This window comes from Lineus longissimus, chromosome 4 (assembly GCF_910592395.1).
Source record: "Lineus longissimus chromosome 4, tnLinLong1.2, whole genome shotgun sequence".
NCBI lineage: Eukaryota > Metazoa > Nemertea > Pilidiophora > Heteronemertea > Lineidae > Lineus > Lineus longissimus.
This window is the reverse complement of record NC_088311.1, coordinates 12,075,686-12,091,341: the sequence shown is the minus strand read 5'-3', so window position 1 is coordinate 12,091,341 and position 15,656 is coordinate 12,075,686. Positions and strand designations below refer to the sequence as shown.

General features: G+C 39.9%; 2 protein-coding genes across 5 annotated transcripts in view; one reads left to right on the top strand and one right to left on the bottom strand.

Annotated features, from left to right (window-relative positions):
* Window positions 1–3,665: 3,665 nt before the first annotated feature.
* The window catches only part of LOC135486146 (cysteine-rich venom protein latisemin-like), a 53,345-nt gene continuing 41,354 nt past the window's right edge, over window positions 3,666–15,656 (bottom strand). The window contains exon 11 of one of the 2 annotated variants that reach the window (XM_064768693.1): window positions 3,666–3,818. In XM_064768693.1, the coding sequence (XP_064624763.1) occupies window positions 3,682–3,818 (137 nt within the window). In that variant the 3' untranslated portion in view covers window positions 3,666–3,681. The remainder of the gene's footprint in view (window positions 3,819–15,656) is intronic. The other variant, XM_064768694.1, reaches the window with a different exon arrangement.
* On the top strand, window positions 3,825–11,554 carry LOC135486147 (uncharacterized). Of its 3 annotated transcripts, none has more exons than XM_064768695.1 (5): window positions 3,825–5,627; window positions 7,713–7,855; window positions 8,517–8,667; window positions 9,020–9,135; window positions 9,436–11,554. In XM_064768695.1, exons 1-5 carry the CDS (start codon window positions 5,477–5,479, stop codon window positions 9,592–9,594), a joined length of 720 nt encoding a protein of 239 aa, XP_064624765.1. In that variant the 5' UTR covers window positions 3,825–5,476; the 3' UTR covers window positions 9,595–11,554. The 3 variants fall into 3 exon arrangements, with proteins under 3 accessions (XP_064624765.1, XP_064624766.1, XP_064624767.1); XM_064768696.1 differs by lacking the exon at window positions 3,825–5,627 and adding an exon at window positions 5,639–6,321; XM_064768697.1 differs by lacking the exon at window positions 3,825–5,627 and adding an exon at window positions 5,639–7,131.

Genomic DNA, 15,656 nt, shown 5'->3' with positions numbered 1-15,656 from the left:
TATACTCTGCTCTCATGCTCTGGGTGCACTTTTATCGGCGCTAAAACATGATCAAAATCGCCGTTGATCAAATTAAATGCAGTTCCTATGTATGACAGATATGTTCTAAAGTATTCTTCAATGAATATTTCACCTTGAATTTGATATGTAGCGTGGAAAATAGGCTTTTCGCTAATCCATGTAATCGTTTTTCGACTTACGAAGATCAGCCGGAATCCTCGTAAGAACGAGACGAAAGTACCATCGACGATTTCGCTGGGGACGACGTAGCACCAAAAATCGATGACGTCAAACACAAATCGTAACCGTAATCATAATCGTAAGCGATGCGGAAACTCGCTAATGAGAGATAGACATACCGATGCGACCAGTTCGGTGTCTGTCATGGTTATGAAGTGTGACGTCGGTGTAGAAGAGTTTTGGTCATTGTTGACGTGGAATGTCATGAATGTGTAGTGACCAGTCAACAACTGTGGAAAGTCACAAACATATTTGTGGCAAATGGTGATTTCTGTGGCCTGTCGGGATCATTTTGTAGCAAATGTGTGCTACATTATTGACTATTGTCGAGTTTCACCTGGAAACATATGTCGCAGTTGCGTTTTGCACGTCCACATGTCTATAAGTGTGTGGAGAAATTTCGACTTCTGTGGAATGTCACCAGAATGTCTTTTGTCGAAGGTGACTTTTGTAGCAGCTGATTTCTACTTTTATCATGTAGTGTATGAAGGCCTTATCAATTTTGTTGCCGAGTGTTGTCGAGTTTTATCCAATCAGAAATAGGCCGCAAATCACATGATCTACCTGATCTGTCCTAAATAGAGAGGGCCTAATGTAGTCCTAATGGTGCGGTCAATTCATTTATGATTCAATAACTATTGATTCTATCGCTGACGTTATTTTGTGGCATATTAATATGCCATATTGTGATATTGCGCCACCACTAAAGTTGAAATATAAGTAGTGGAAATTCAGAACTATTTCCCTCGTGGGCCGTAGCCGAGTGGGGACTTCAACAAAAATCTTATCGGCTTTCTGATGACAAGTCCTCCTTTGCCTAATTTTTGTTGAATGGAATGGCTTGGCGTACAGAGCTGAAATTTTGAGGGTTCTTTTTATCTGACAGCTATCCACCGCCTTGCAAATTACAGGTGAATAGGGCGAAGCGTTCCCTCTCAACGCCCCCTCACGTTTTGCTTAATTTTGCTCAATTCATGATTGGATGATAGCTATAAAAGGGTCAATGGGATTGAACCCCACTGAACTCTTTTTGGATTGTTAGAAGACACACGGGGCTATCTGGTAAAAAAGATTCCATTCAAATGTGATGAGGGCGTCGTGAGATATTGGACCCCCAAAAGCACTGATTTCAACGTTTTCACCGACTTCGGTGCCATCCATAACCTCGCGCCTCCATTATCCCTCAATCCTTTCAAGTGGCATATTGGACAAGCTAATGGAATCCTATCATGCACAAACTAGCTTGGGATGTTGAGGGCGCATTGAGATATTTCAACTTCAAAAGTTAATTTTTAAAGTAGTCCAGCTCATATTTATATCAAAACACATATCCATCAAGAAATAGTTTTAAGGATAAACGGGAAATGGTTTTATTGCTATGACATGTGATGTTTGACCAGTCATAGATTTAAGAGATTTTAATAACCAATTTTCCTTTTCTTTGTTTCATTTTGACGCTCTTGCCCCAATATGTTTTGAAAGGGCAAGCGTCATTAGGATCGCTGATTTATTTTACCTTTAGTTTTCATTTATCTATAGTTTCGCGGCAAATGAGGATTTCTTTCGGTTCAGACTTGTCAGTGCAGAGGAAATATATTCCACTCCCCAAATGACATCTGGAGAGGTCTCAGTTTGTTTTTGGATACTTTTGCCATAGAAATATCCTGGAACACGTACAGCAATTGAACGTTTTCTCACAAAAATCGGTCGAACCCCTGACTCTTTCATGTGCGCCGCATCCCTATTTTTTCCATTCTGCTATTAGTACGAGGCTGACTTTTTTTGTGGCGCAGCCAGTCATTTACCATTTTGTGAAACATTCTGGATACGGAGTGCACCAGACAAGCCCAGATGTACTTTGCAGTCCCCTCTGAGACTTCGTGGGATTTCTCCATCATACGTATATGCCCAAAGTTACCCAATTGTTAAGTAGATTCACTCTGGCCCAAGACTCACAATTCTAGGCTAATATCTATTACTTAGGTTGACAGACCAACCTCAGCCGATAATAAACCAAAGAAAGTAAAATGATCGATGTCATCATTGATTACTGTATTTTAAAAGATACAACTAGTTCGGTCAATTTATCTTTGCATAACCATGATTTAAATGAATGCCTTACCGATGAGGAGGCGTGTGATTTAATAATGTATCAACTTTTTCGTCCGAATATTTCAGACACTGACCTGGACGCTTTCACTCGAAATGTACCCTCCAGTGTCTGCAGAGAATCCCTCGCTTTCGACTTAAGGCTGAAGTTACATAGACCTCACGTTTCATCGACTCACGACTCATTTGTCACTTGTCATTCGTGACCTGATGAATGGACATTGGAAAACCTATTGATCTGTTCTCATTGAAGTGAATTTTGTAAGTTTTGGCCGCATTCGTCGTCTCACGTCATTTCATGCCATTTCACGAGTGAGGCGATGAATGGACATGTTCATTCTTTGTGAAATGAGCTGGCAAAGAAAGTGGACGTCCATGTGCATTTGTAGTGATATCGCCTTCGAAACTGTGAGTATAGCTACTTTTCGGCATTTTGATTAGTTTACACATTAATACAATAGCTAATTTCGATTGGAAATGAGAAACAATAACAACAATGCAGCACTTTTATGTACCACATTGTTCTCGTCCGTAGCCTCCGCTTTCGTTTTCTATTCTCCATCAGGAGCAGCATGGCTGCCATCTCTTCTTCTTCTGAGTCCATGTGCGTCGCCAAGAAAATCCAAGTGACAAATGAACGAGCGAAAAGTGATCTGTATGTAAACCGCCGCGGTCACTCGTGACAAATGAGGAGTGACACGTGAAAATGAGCCGTGAGTCGATGAAAAATGTGGCGTGAGTAGCTCATTCCTATGTAACATCAGCCTTCTGGATAGATTCAGAACATTCAAACAGATCCGAAATGTACATCACGAACATTACCGAGTGCTCGGCTTCGGCCTTGCTCGGGAATATACTTTTGATCCATCCGCTTGAAGCCATACACTGGGTTTCCACTTTTCATTCCAACATCGAGCGTGAAATAGAAACAGCCAAGAGTCAGACAAAAATCCATTCAAGCCACATAACACTGGATAAATATCTGATTCTGAACCTGTATCTGAATTCTTGCTCAGGTGTAGCAATTCCGCAAAAGGACCTAGGTAGCCTCCGGTGCTGGTGCAGAATAAGTCTAGTCGTCAAGAGGGTGGGTTAAGGTATTACCTGAACGACTTAACCAGCCAACCACGACATTTATCAGAAATCAAACACATCAAGTCCCTTTTATTAATTCGCGCTGCGGCCACTAATTCTAACTTTTTGAGTATTACGTGTGATTCTTCTGTTGACCTACATGTTCCTAAAAGAACATAACGTCGTGCATGGGTATGCGGTGCAAAGAAGACAAACAAAGCGTGGTTATTAATAATGTCCTCAATTTAATCAAAAATTTCAGCAAGAATTACATGATTTGGCGCAGTTGTAGATCATCCATCTATTTCTACTACATTCTCCGACCCTAGCCCAGTCATCACATCTCTGTCTGTTTGGATAGACATTGCGGCACTCACTTCCCTTGCCTCCCTCGTCTGCAAGAAAAACAACGTCAACAAAAAAATATTGTAAAACGAATGCACTATTCCCCTCAGCACAAGGTTTAATGCCATTTGTTGTAATTTATCTACCTAAATTCTTTGCCTATTTATGTTTTTTCCGAGAAAATACATTTCATTTCACAGTTTGTGCCTAACTAGGCTGCAATAACGCACCTGTTATGGCCTTGTTATTTCATGCCTCACTGCACACCGGATTACCTGATTTGGTTCTGTGATTTCGATGTAATGTGCGATTCAAGTAAAATCGTGTTCATTGAAACCTAAACCTACATAGCGCAGTGCATTGCAGCGCTTTTGCTTTTACTTTTTGCCATCATAATGCACTGATGAATGAACGGTATTTTCTCAGAAAAATAAGAAATTGATGCCATTTTGGTCAAGGCACAATCTGCTGAGGGGAGTAGTCAGAGATTCTTGCAAATTGGCCAACCAACAGTTTCCTACCTTTTCCAATGAACAGGCATGCACGTTAAAGGATAGGTTTGCTGGCTGATGAGTCTATTATATATATAATTCTTTTTTTGCTGGTTTTCGGGTAGTCCACAATGTTCACAATATGTAATCATAGTACAATGTTTTTGCTTTTAGCGTCAGAACTGTAGAAATAAAAGGCTTGATAAAGTGCCCTGCAAGCGAGCTATTTTGCAAGTAAATTGCTATGACCTACGATTTAATCCCATTCGAGGTCGACGCTAGCCGCTGCAATCATCACCTTTGCCATCTTTCGACGTTTTATTTGTGATAGACGTGACTTCAAAGCTATCGCATATAATACAGTTTAGTTCCTCGCATAGCTGACGACCAAGGCCTGATTTGAAAATATTTCGTGCTAAGTCCAGCAAAGTTGTCACTTTTTACCGTGACTGTAGCGATGATGCCCATTTTACTCCAACAATAGACATTGATGACCTGAACTTGTAGAGAGATTCGTCTATCACGTTTCCGGGATCGGGATCAGGATAGGTATCAGGTCGCGGATGGGATCTAACCTGAAAGCTGCTATTTCATTTAGTGAAATTAATCATACTTATTCATGTCAGTTACGTGCTCTGGTCATGACAAACTGTTTATGAGAAAACCTACAACAGGGTCATGCAGCACGCACCAACGCAAAATCAAAGCTGCCCTTATTAAAAATGGGTTGTGCGTTGCAACCGTTGAATGCTTACGACGGATGAAATGTTGCTGTGTAAATGAAGAGAAGGCAGGTGTATTATTTCAATGGCAACTTGCCATTCCTTTCACTGGGATATGGATACATTTTATCTGATGAAACAAATAACAATCTTGTTTATTCTTGCTAAACTGGCTCTTCATCTAAAAACTGTCAGTCATTTCCCTTGTCGCTCTACTCAATTTCAGCTAACTGTCCAAGTTCTACTTGTTGACCTTCATTGTCGTTAATAATGCACTCCAAAAATTAAATAGTAAATCATTTACCATTTGAAGTTGTTAACGATACGTTTACCAATAAGTAGTTAACATAACTATTTTCATAGTTAGAGTAACTACTTGAAATCCAAACAGCATGAATACTTTTTTACCATTTCAAGTAGTAAAATCAGCCAACCAATCAGAATCACTGATTTTGTGAATTAACCACTTATAGTAGTAAGCTTCGACCAATCAGAATGCGCCCCCAGACAGCAGACGTCCAGCGTCGATCGCCGCCATTTTTAACCCGCTTCAAAAGCCAAACTTCGTTTTCGCTGATCTTTGAAATGGACGTGGAGGAAACGTTGGCATCATGGGGGATGGGAGAACTGGTTAAAGTGTTCAAGGGTAAGATATAGCTTTTGTAGATATTCTTTTTTTCATGTTTCCGACAGCACAAAAGACATTTTTTTTGACAATTTTGTAAAGGCCTAAGGCAAAAAAGAAAACGCGCACCATTCGAAACCTGTTTTTAGTTCTCTTTTTTCTTCAGTTCTCACGACGCATGCACAAAACATTTTTATCACCAGTTCGATAGGCCTGTAGGCTACTCTATTAATGAAGAATGCACTAAACTGGAAAAAGAAGAAGTTTGTAGGCGATGTGATAAGTAAAAGACAACTTAAAAAGGCCCGCGAAAGTGCGCGCCCGTCAGCGCTCTTGTGATAATGCGATGCGCGCCATGAAGCAAAGTGTCGCACTCTCGATTTAAGAACAGTTTCAAACAGTTTTATTCGATTTTAGTGCTAAATTTTATATGAACATTATTGAAAATTTGTTCCGAAGTATTAGTAGAGCATTCGCGCATTACATGCATTTAATGAGATACTCGTTAGTTTGAATATTCCCGCCGAAAAAGTTGACGCAAGTGTGAAGTATTTCCGAGAGGGTGCACTCGGATCGAGCTCAAAATCGATGGCGGAAGTCGCCGGGACTGTTGACGTTTTATACTGATCTAAAATGCGATCGATTTCGACCTCATTCTGCCAAATGTTCCTTTTCCAAATACTTGCGAGCAGAAATTGTTGTCTCATTCATGGAGGTATTCTTAATAATACCTCCATGTCTCATTATAGCAGAGTGTCAAATTCACGCATATTGCGTGAAATGTCTTGCTGAAAAATGCTTCGGACACAGACGCTTCATTCAGAACAGATGATGATTCATTCATTCATGATTTGCATGCACTGACCCACCACCTACAGTGTATAGTCTACAATACATGTACATATGTACATGTAGGGCCTAGCATGCTAGGCCCTACATGCAATGTACATTATAGCCCTGTTAGTGGTGAAGCCTGGCCACCATAGGCCTAAAGGCTTTGAAATGTCCACACTGAATTCAGTCGAAATCCACTGCCGAGACCAGAAGGCCTACTGGTCTGACTGGTCACTCGTCGTGAGACTGTTCATTCAATCTGGACGTTTTGATCTGGCATTCTGGATGGGTCATTGTCTGAATTGTCTGCAGTCTTATTGATAGTTGTAAGTTTTGCAGTGCAGTTTGCCTGAGACATATAATCATCCAGGACCACCAGGTCCAGTCAGTGTTCAGTAGTGTAGCTTATTTAATTTTATGTATTTGGAAAGAGAAGTTCGTTCTGTGGATGCTTTCTTGGATCCTTCCTGTCCTCTACTAATTACTAAATGTCTTTATGATTATCTACCAACTCTGTATTTTTAACTGGTTATTATCGAATGAAATGGCCGGGTCGAAATTGAGTACTCTTGTAGATTACAGTGAATAACAGTACCTGGTACATTATCGAATTGATATATCGGATCTCAGTAGGGTCTCCCCATGATCCTTTCCTTTTGCAACACAATGCTTGCCTGCATTAACAAGAGTGGTAGGCCTAGATAGATGGAAATTCTATAATGCTTAGGGTTAGGGTTAGGGTTAATTCTATAATTTTGACGAAAGTAGGGGGGGGTCATAATTGGTAGTATTGATAGTATTGAAAAGTCTCACAACAGGATGTACCAAGATTAATGGCTAGCGATAGTGCGCAGCAGTGGTTGTTGAATGATTGTGGGTTGATGAATCTTTTTGTTCCAAAATTTGTTTTATTGATTCTAAATTGGCTGCTAGTGCTACAATAAAATTTGCACAGGATGTTGAAAATACTCCAAAAACTGCAAACCATTCCATTACATGTAGGCCGCTGAGAAGGGGTGGTGCTTTTGGACTACAACGTTTTTTGTGTCCATTTTGTGGGAGGTGATGGTGACCTAGGTTTTTTTTCTTTTTTTTGTAGAATTGAATCCTGATCAAACCAAGAATTACTCTATGGAAGCATGTCAGTATTGACTGGCTGGCCTGTTGTCATTAATTACTAGTACTTAGTATACGTAATACCACCAGATTAAGCTATAGCAACCTTCATTTTTGCATGATTTTCATGTCATTTAGGACTACATCTATTTTCAGATGAAGGCATTGATGAGGAGGCATTTTGTATGTTGGACGATGAAATAATAAAGGAGCTGATTCCAAAAATTGGTACCAGAATGAAGTTTGCAAGGAAGTACCGCAATCTACTACTATGTAATAGTCATGATAGTAGTCTTGGGGTAAGGATCTGATTTGATTATAGAAAATCATACTCGGAAAGTGTGGAATTGCTTTGAAAAGTGATTCTTTGTGTTGTAATCGTCAAGTATGGACCTACCTTTAACTTGTTTCGTTTGTTCACAGAATGTGACAGGAGGATTAAAAACATTATTTATCCACCTGCGGATGTCGCATGCACTAACCTATGCTGGTAAGTATTTTTTGTGTGCGCAAAATTGATGCCAGAGAACATTTAGTGGTGTTTGGCCATATAAAAGACATATTGCGACGCACATTGTGAATGAGGACAGAGGTAATGGATCCCAAGATGACTGCACTGGTAATGCAAATGTTGAAGCACGTGATGACATGGTCATGGATGATGTCATGGACGTAGATGATGAAGTGGGGACACATGAAACAGTTCCAAATGCAAACATTTTGAGTCCCAGGGCCAACCTCCCCCCATCCCTGTTTGAAGTCACAAAACTATCCAGCAAAACCTACATTGTCAACCATTTATGTTAAAGAAGTAGTTGAATATAAATTGGATACTTGATGACATCCTGCTTGATCAATTGGGCACCATTGAGCCGACAGGCTTGGGGTAGGGCCGACATGTTGACCCCACCAAAAATGCAATTTTGTTTTTTAGTTTTTGGACTTTGTTGTCTATTTCAGATCGAACAAGACTACAAAATTCTATTTGCCAACAATGATTTCATGACCAGAAGATGGGACACTGTGTTTGCCTCCAAAGTAATCAGCTACACAGATTCCGCGAAGCCATCGTGGCGTGAGATGGTTCCAGTCAAGAAGGAACTCAGCAATTGTAATTGATTTTATCACAGTTTCTCCCATCCGAGTGCATATCTGTTATGAGATAATTCAGAATAATGAGTCTGATAAAAGTACCCATGAAGGTTATTATGACGTCAAAGGAGGGAAATGCTAGTTCCAAAATAAGCCGAGGAATTATATGAAGGGTGTATAGGCGCCGGTATAAGCGCACCTTATTTTTATAAGCACATGACAGTGTGCTAATAAGTGCATACATACGGTAGCATATTCAGTTTTATTGAAATTATTTCACCGAGGACCTCAATTTAGACCAATGAATGAATGGAACCAGTACTGCTAACTGAGTATCATTTCCAAAATACATTATAATGGTTATTTTCCAGTGGAACAGAGTGTAGTTGCAATGCAACTTCTACCGATCATGCTGCCCCCCAGGCCAACAAAAGGTCATAGACCATCCGTGACTGAGGCAATGTCATCGTTCATACAGTTCAAGCAGGTATAGAGTTATTGCCTACATGTAGTTTTTGCGATTTGAGCATGGCAACCTTGAATATTGCATACAGATTTTTGATTGTATTATAACAAATTCATAATTTTGTGTCAACTTGTTTGAAATGAACAAGGGAAGTGGTCCTCTGATGAATTAATTTGAAATTAACAGGGCCATAGTTTTTTAGTAGATGACTACCGGTAGTCTAGAGGGGTCTTTGCTTACATGTATATTACATTAGCTTAATTGTCTGATAGAAATTGATTTGTCTTGCCGGTGACAACAAATATCCCCTCATTCCTTCAGGACCTCCCAAGTGGAGCTGTGCAGCCCTTCGTGTTGGCTCTTGGGGATAGAACCTCTCCAACGCAGGCATTTCTTATAATTGAGAAGAACGCTTTAGAATATCCAACACTGCTGAAGGCCGTTGAGGCCTGTTTTAGGCTTTGTATGTTCTTGACATAGAATATCCTACTGACTGTGTGACATTCTCATTAGTGTAACTGTGCAACCTTAATGTTGGCTTTTGGTGATAGAACCTCTCCAACTCAGGCATTTCTTATCATTGAGGTGAACGCTTTAGAATATCTGACACTGCTGAAAGCTGTTGAGGCCTGTTTTAGGCTTTGTATGTTCTTGACATAAAATATCCTACTGACTGCCTTATTATGTGACATTCTCATGAGTGTAACTGTGCAGCCTTAATGTTGGCTCTTGGTTATAGAACCTCTCCAACTCAGGCATTTCTTATCATTGAGGTGAACGCTTTAGAATATCTGACACTGCTGAAGGCCATTGAGGCCTGTTTTTTAGGCTTTGTATGTTCTTGACATAGAATATCCTACTGACTGCCTTATTGTGTGACATTCTCATGAGTGTAACTGTGCAGCCTTAATGTTGGCTCTTGGTGATAGAACCTCTCCAACTCAGGCATTTCTTATCATTGAGGTGAACGCTTTAGAATATCTGACACTGCTGAAGGCCATTGAGGCCTGTTTTTTAGGCTTTGTATGTTCCTGACTTAGAATATCCTACTGGACTGCATTATTGTGTGGCAATTCATTGAGGACTTTGGTGATCTCTGATGAATTTCTGTTGTAAATACATGTAGATGTTAATCAGACTAAATCTGCTAGAGTATAAAGAGGAAGATCCTTTGATATTTGCAAAGGTCTGGGCATTTATAGTGTGAGGATACATGTATCTTGGGATTACTGTATAGGGGCAATGTATCAAGGGGTTATTCTCCTGAAACAGTTTTACTGTTTTCAAATTGAATGAATGTGAGTAATGAATTGTTAACTTAATTGATAGATTTCTGCTTAGATGCAATTTGAATGTCATGAATTGAAAACTATAGTTAATGATAAATTTATGTTGCAAATACATGTAGATGTAATCAGACCAAATCTGCTGATTTCTACTTTAGATTCAATTTGAATGTATGAATTGAAAACTATAGTTAGTGATAAATTTCTGTTGTAAATACATGTAGATGTTAATCAGACTAAATCTGCTAGAGTATAAAGAGGAAGATCCTATGATATTTGCAAAGGTCTGGCCATTTATAGTGTGAGGATATCTTGGGATTACTGTATAGGGGGCAATGTATCAAGGGGTTATTGTCCTGAAAACGTTTTACTGCTTTCAAATTGAATGAATGTGAAATGAATTGTTAACTTAATTGTCATTGATAGATTTCTACTTTAAATGCCAGTCACAAATTTGAATGTAATGAGTTGAAAACTATAGTTAATGATAAATTTCTGTTGTAAATACATGTAAATGTAATCAGACTAAATGCGTTTAGTGTTTGTTTTTCATTAAAAGGTAATTCTTTTAGTGACAACATGGTTGTGTACCCTAGCTTAAAGAGGATAACGCCGTACAATAAGTCTTGATCTCTTTGAGAATTAGTTGTAGGACGCTATCTCCTGTAAGAACTACAACCCAATGATGGGATCTGTGACCCTGGCAATATGCAGCAAATGCACTTTCAAAAGGCTCTTTGGACATTAGTTCTATCACTCATTGTTCTCACACTGTCCAAAATACTGGTTATTTTGGACCCCTCATTATGAGGGAATCCGGGCCTCCTTGCTGCCGATCTCAAGTAGACGAACAGGTGTCGGCTTGAGAGAAACAGTAGCAGTTACAGCCCGGATTTCCTCATTATGACCCTAACTAGCCCATCCGCCAAAAAGGGAGCCACAAGTACATAATAGTTAATGTGGATGGATAAAGTAGTAAGGATCACTATCAAAATGGTTAAAATTGAAACTATAAAATGGTTAAAAATCAACTACTTATGGTAGTTATTTTATTAACTATTTTGAAATAGTTAAACTAACCACTTATCAGTCGGTGCAATACTAAGCCCCAAAGTAGTTACCATTTAACTATTAATAGTTAGTTTTCACCATTTAATTTTTGGAGTGTGGGCAGACGATTATCTCCAGCTCCTAAAGCAGTGCGCACAGCATCAGCACTGATATTCTCCCAAGACAAGATGATCATTTTCACGACCTTTCGAAGTCCGATTTGGGGACATTTTCATCATCCTCGGTGTGACCGATTTTCCAGGGTTTCTATATGGCACGTAGTTGGCATTTAAATGCTTTCATGATGCTGATATCCAAGGGGTTTTAGGACAATTTCCCCCCCGGATAATTCTCTCCGTCCGGTCAATTGTCCCCCAGAAATCCCCCCCCCCCCCCCCCCCAGTCAAATTGCCCCTAGTGAAAATGCCCCCTCCCTCCAGCTCGTGGCAAGTCCTATGCAAACCAAGCTAAAGAGAAGCTTTCGACGCGTCGTAGTGAACTCCTTTTTTCAAAACATTCTATGGCTATGACTACAAGGGATCTTGAAACAATGTATGCCTTGAATCATTGTGGAAAAACTGATCTTTCACCTACATGTGTGTATAATTCATGAAATGACGATCTCATGATTTTTCCTAGGGAAAATACTGACGGAAGGGGGGGAGGGGAATTGTCCTGATATCAACTCTAGCGTTCTTAAGAATGTCTTATACATTGCTATAAAGAAGGCAAATCAGCATGTAACGAAAGCAGCATGGTGCTTCAGGAAAAATCCCTTGGATTGTGATTTCATGAAAAACTGCCAGGGCGAATTTTATGAAACTTGCATTGATGGCACCATGGCCTAAATCATTAATTATAGTACAACAATGGATTGATCTTCAAACCTCACAAATTAGGAGAAATAATGAGAATTTTTGAATGCAATTACACATTAAAATTGCTGCGACGCCATTCTCAAAGATGGTAAACAAATAACTACATTATTTCCTTCAGGAACAGTGCCAATAAGGGGTTTTATGACATCAAAATTGTTCATGTTTTCACCCACAACTCGGCTGCTTGAATTAAAAGCAGTCCATTGTGACAATTACCCCCATGAATGATGTCCTCAGGCAGGATCAGTTTCATGAGATCATAGGGAGGTGGTTCGTATAGGTAATCCTCTATTCATGACAATTGGACAACAATGACATGGGATTGTTGTAAGCCACTTCATACATCAAGAAGTCATAATATCCTTTTCATATTGGTCTAATAGGAAACATTGTGTTTTCGCAGACATTTTCAGCAGCCTGCTACTTGGAATTCCTGAATGACTCGTCCGTCTGCATCAGCCTGTCGCCCATTCAAGTTTGGGAGCTCCTCTTACAAATTTCTGAAGGCATCTTCATCTGCTAACCATAATCGCAAAATGTCCGTGGATGGATTCGATATGGGCGCGCGTTTTGTGACGGTGTCCTCGCAAACGCATGGCTTAAAAGGTATGCCTGAATGTAATCATCTAAATATCGAATCTTTTGAGCTGATGATTAGGCATGGTGATGTCGCCTTGGGCTCGGGATGCAAATCCACTGTCACCATCTTCATCATCTGCCATCGTGGCCATACATTTACATGAACGACGCCTCAGGAACAGCAAATAATGAGCACAAGAGCGATAATTTCACATTCACAAATACTTCACATAAAACAAGTTATCAAAATTCTGATCGGACAAAAGGCTTCACACAAGTCTCAGTCAATTATCGGTACTATGAAGTCATCATTATCCTGCTACAATTGTGCGTAATAGTTCGACCCATTATGATCAAAGTACGTATATAATCCAAGTCGATGGGTGATTGATGCCCCTTCTCGAACCCGCTATTGTTAGAGTAAACGTTGACAACTTCGCTGGACTTAGAACACTTTTCAAATCAGGCCTGGGTCTGACGGCGAGCTATGCGAGAATCTACTGTATATCTGCGATTTAAATCGCTCGTTCGCAAACAACCCTGCTATGGGTGCTGCGATCACGAACACAGGTATATAAACACCTCAACAAAAAGTAAGTCCCCCTCCAAACAATTGGTTATAAGTTCTAAAGTATCCACGACAATGAGATGAAAATTGCAGGACATCACCAGGCATAATGGGTGAAAAGGACAGGGGCATACCTATAGCTATGCATGAATGATCTTCAATTGCATGTTATTTTTGAAACGGCACGTTTTTCATTTATTTGAAGATCATTCATGCGTAACAATAGGTAGGCCCTACTTCGTTTTACTCATGATGCCTAATGATAGTATTATGATGTCCTGCCATTTTTATTGCATTGTCGTGGATACTTTAGAAATTATGGCCAATTGTTTAGGGGGGGGGGAGTTACTTTTGTTGACGTGCGTTTGCTAGGTGCTTTATTTACACCGTCAATAATTTCTTGGCGGGAACACGTTGAAATGCGCTTTGCACTCATGTGAGCACAGGGGCAATGTGCTAGAGAACCGAAAAGTTCCTAAGAAATTGGCGAGCAGACACGTCGGATATGTTGATACGCCTTTTTTTGTCACCATATGTTATGGGTTAATCATTGATATATCGTTGTTAATTCATTCTAAAATGTGATTCAACATGTTCAAGGCGTAGAGCATAAAGGAATGCGCAGGTTTAGCGGGCCCTATCCTTTGAAGCTGGAGACGTGTAAACCATGGTGACATCAGGTGGTAAGTTTCTGCAGAAAGTATCTATTTGGGCTAACCCTATCTTTTCTACTTTTCATATAATTATCATCGGCCATACATGCAATTGTAATAATGCAACATAAATCAATTAAATTGGCCCTTAATGTGCAGAATATTCAATCGTTGCATCATCATTTTGAAACATTTAGGGCGAGAAAAAAAACCACAACCACATTCAAAGAGATTTTAAAGAAAGAATACCGGCATCGCCAAAAGTGGGCCAGATTATGTGTTGCTTGGTATCGTGAGATGACATTTTCTGTCGTAACTGTTGCTCACGGTTGGTTGTAGGCATTGGAAAGCCCATGCCTACATTCTCAGTTTTAAAATCTAAATAAAAGTCCTTGAAAAACTCTTTAGAAGTGATACATAATGCTTAACCCTTTCGCATGCAAATTGCCAAATTAAAATAAGCATTTTTGACTATCCTGACCCGCCAGATTTACGGGAGTGAAATTTGCCATGATTCGAGCTACAATCCCTAAAAAATTGCAGTAATGGCATGTGATAAACAGAAAACGACACTCGTGTGTTTCTTGAGTGGAAATATTACACTCGTAACTCGACCTGCGGCCTCGTGGGTTTCCGGGCCAAGACAACCACTCATGTGATACGGCCACTCAAAAAACGTACTCGTTTAGTTTTCTTGATGTTCCACGACAATGCTCGGGATCATTTTCTCGTGCAATCCAGGCTCTGAACGACCGTCGACTTGGAATTCAGCCACATCATGAGCGATGTCGTGAGGTTTTGACGTCGTCAACTCAAGCGTTACGTCTTCTTCGACGTTTTCACGTCATGAGGGATTCGGGTCAAAATTACAAAACATGCCTTTTTATCTTCATCTTCTTGCCATTATTGCGATATTTGTGGTATATGATAAATAAAAAACTGCACTCGTGTCTGATCCTCGAGCTTTCAAGGCGTAGAAAATCATCTCGTGCAATCTGGATACGAGGATCGGCCACTCGTGCAGTTTTCTTGATTATATCAATGATATGCCTCGTGATACTGAAACGGCTTACTGGACTTTGCGCAACGAAACGAAACGAGCGAAATTATGTTTTACCCCGGTACGTCAAGTTCGCTACATGGTGTCAGTCACCAGTATGGATGTGTTTTCCATTATTAATACGTGTTTTTAATTAATTAATCAAACCCTTATGAGGTTAATTTATTTGAAGTAGAGAGGGTAACGTACATTGTATACACAAATCAAACACACACGCAGTGCTTGCATGCATTGCAGAGAACGACTTTTGAGTGATGACCCACACCCACCCAGGCAGCTGAGACACATGTCTTGTTGGACATGCCTACCGATTTTTACTAAATAAAAGCATAACTTCACTTCACACTTTTCGGGGTTGAAAATGTACTCACGTAAATTACCAAAATAACATGCCAAATTCGCACATGACCTGTTATTTCTCAAAGCTTGGAAGCTCAAATGTCTGAATGTAATGCGCGTCATGTATAC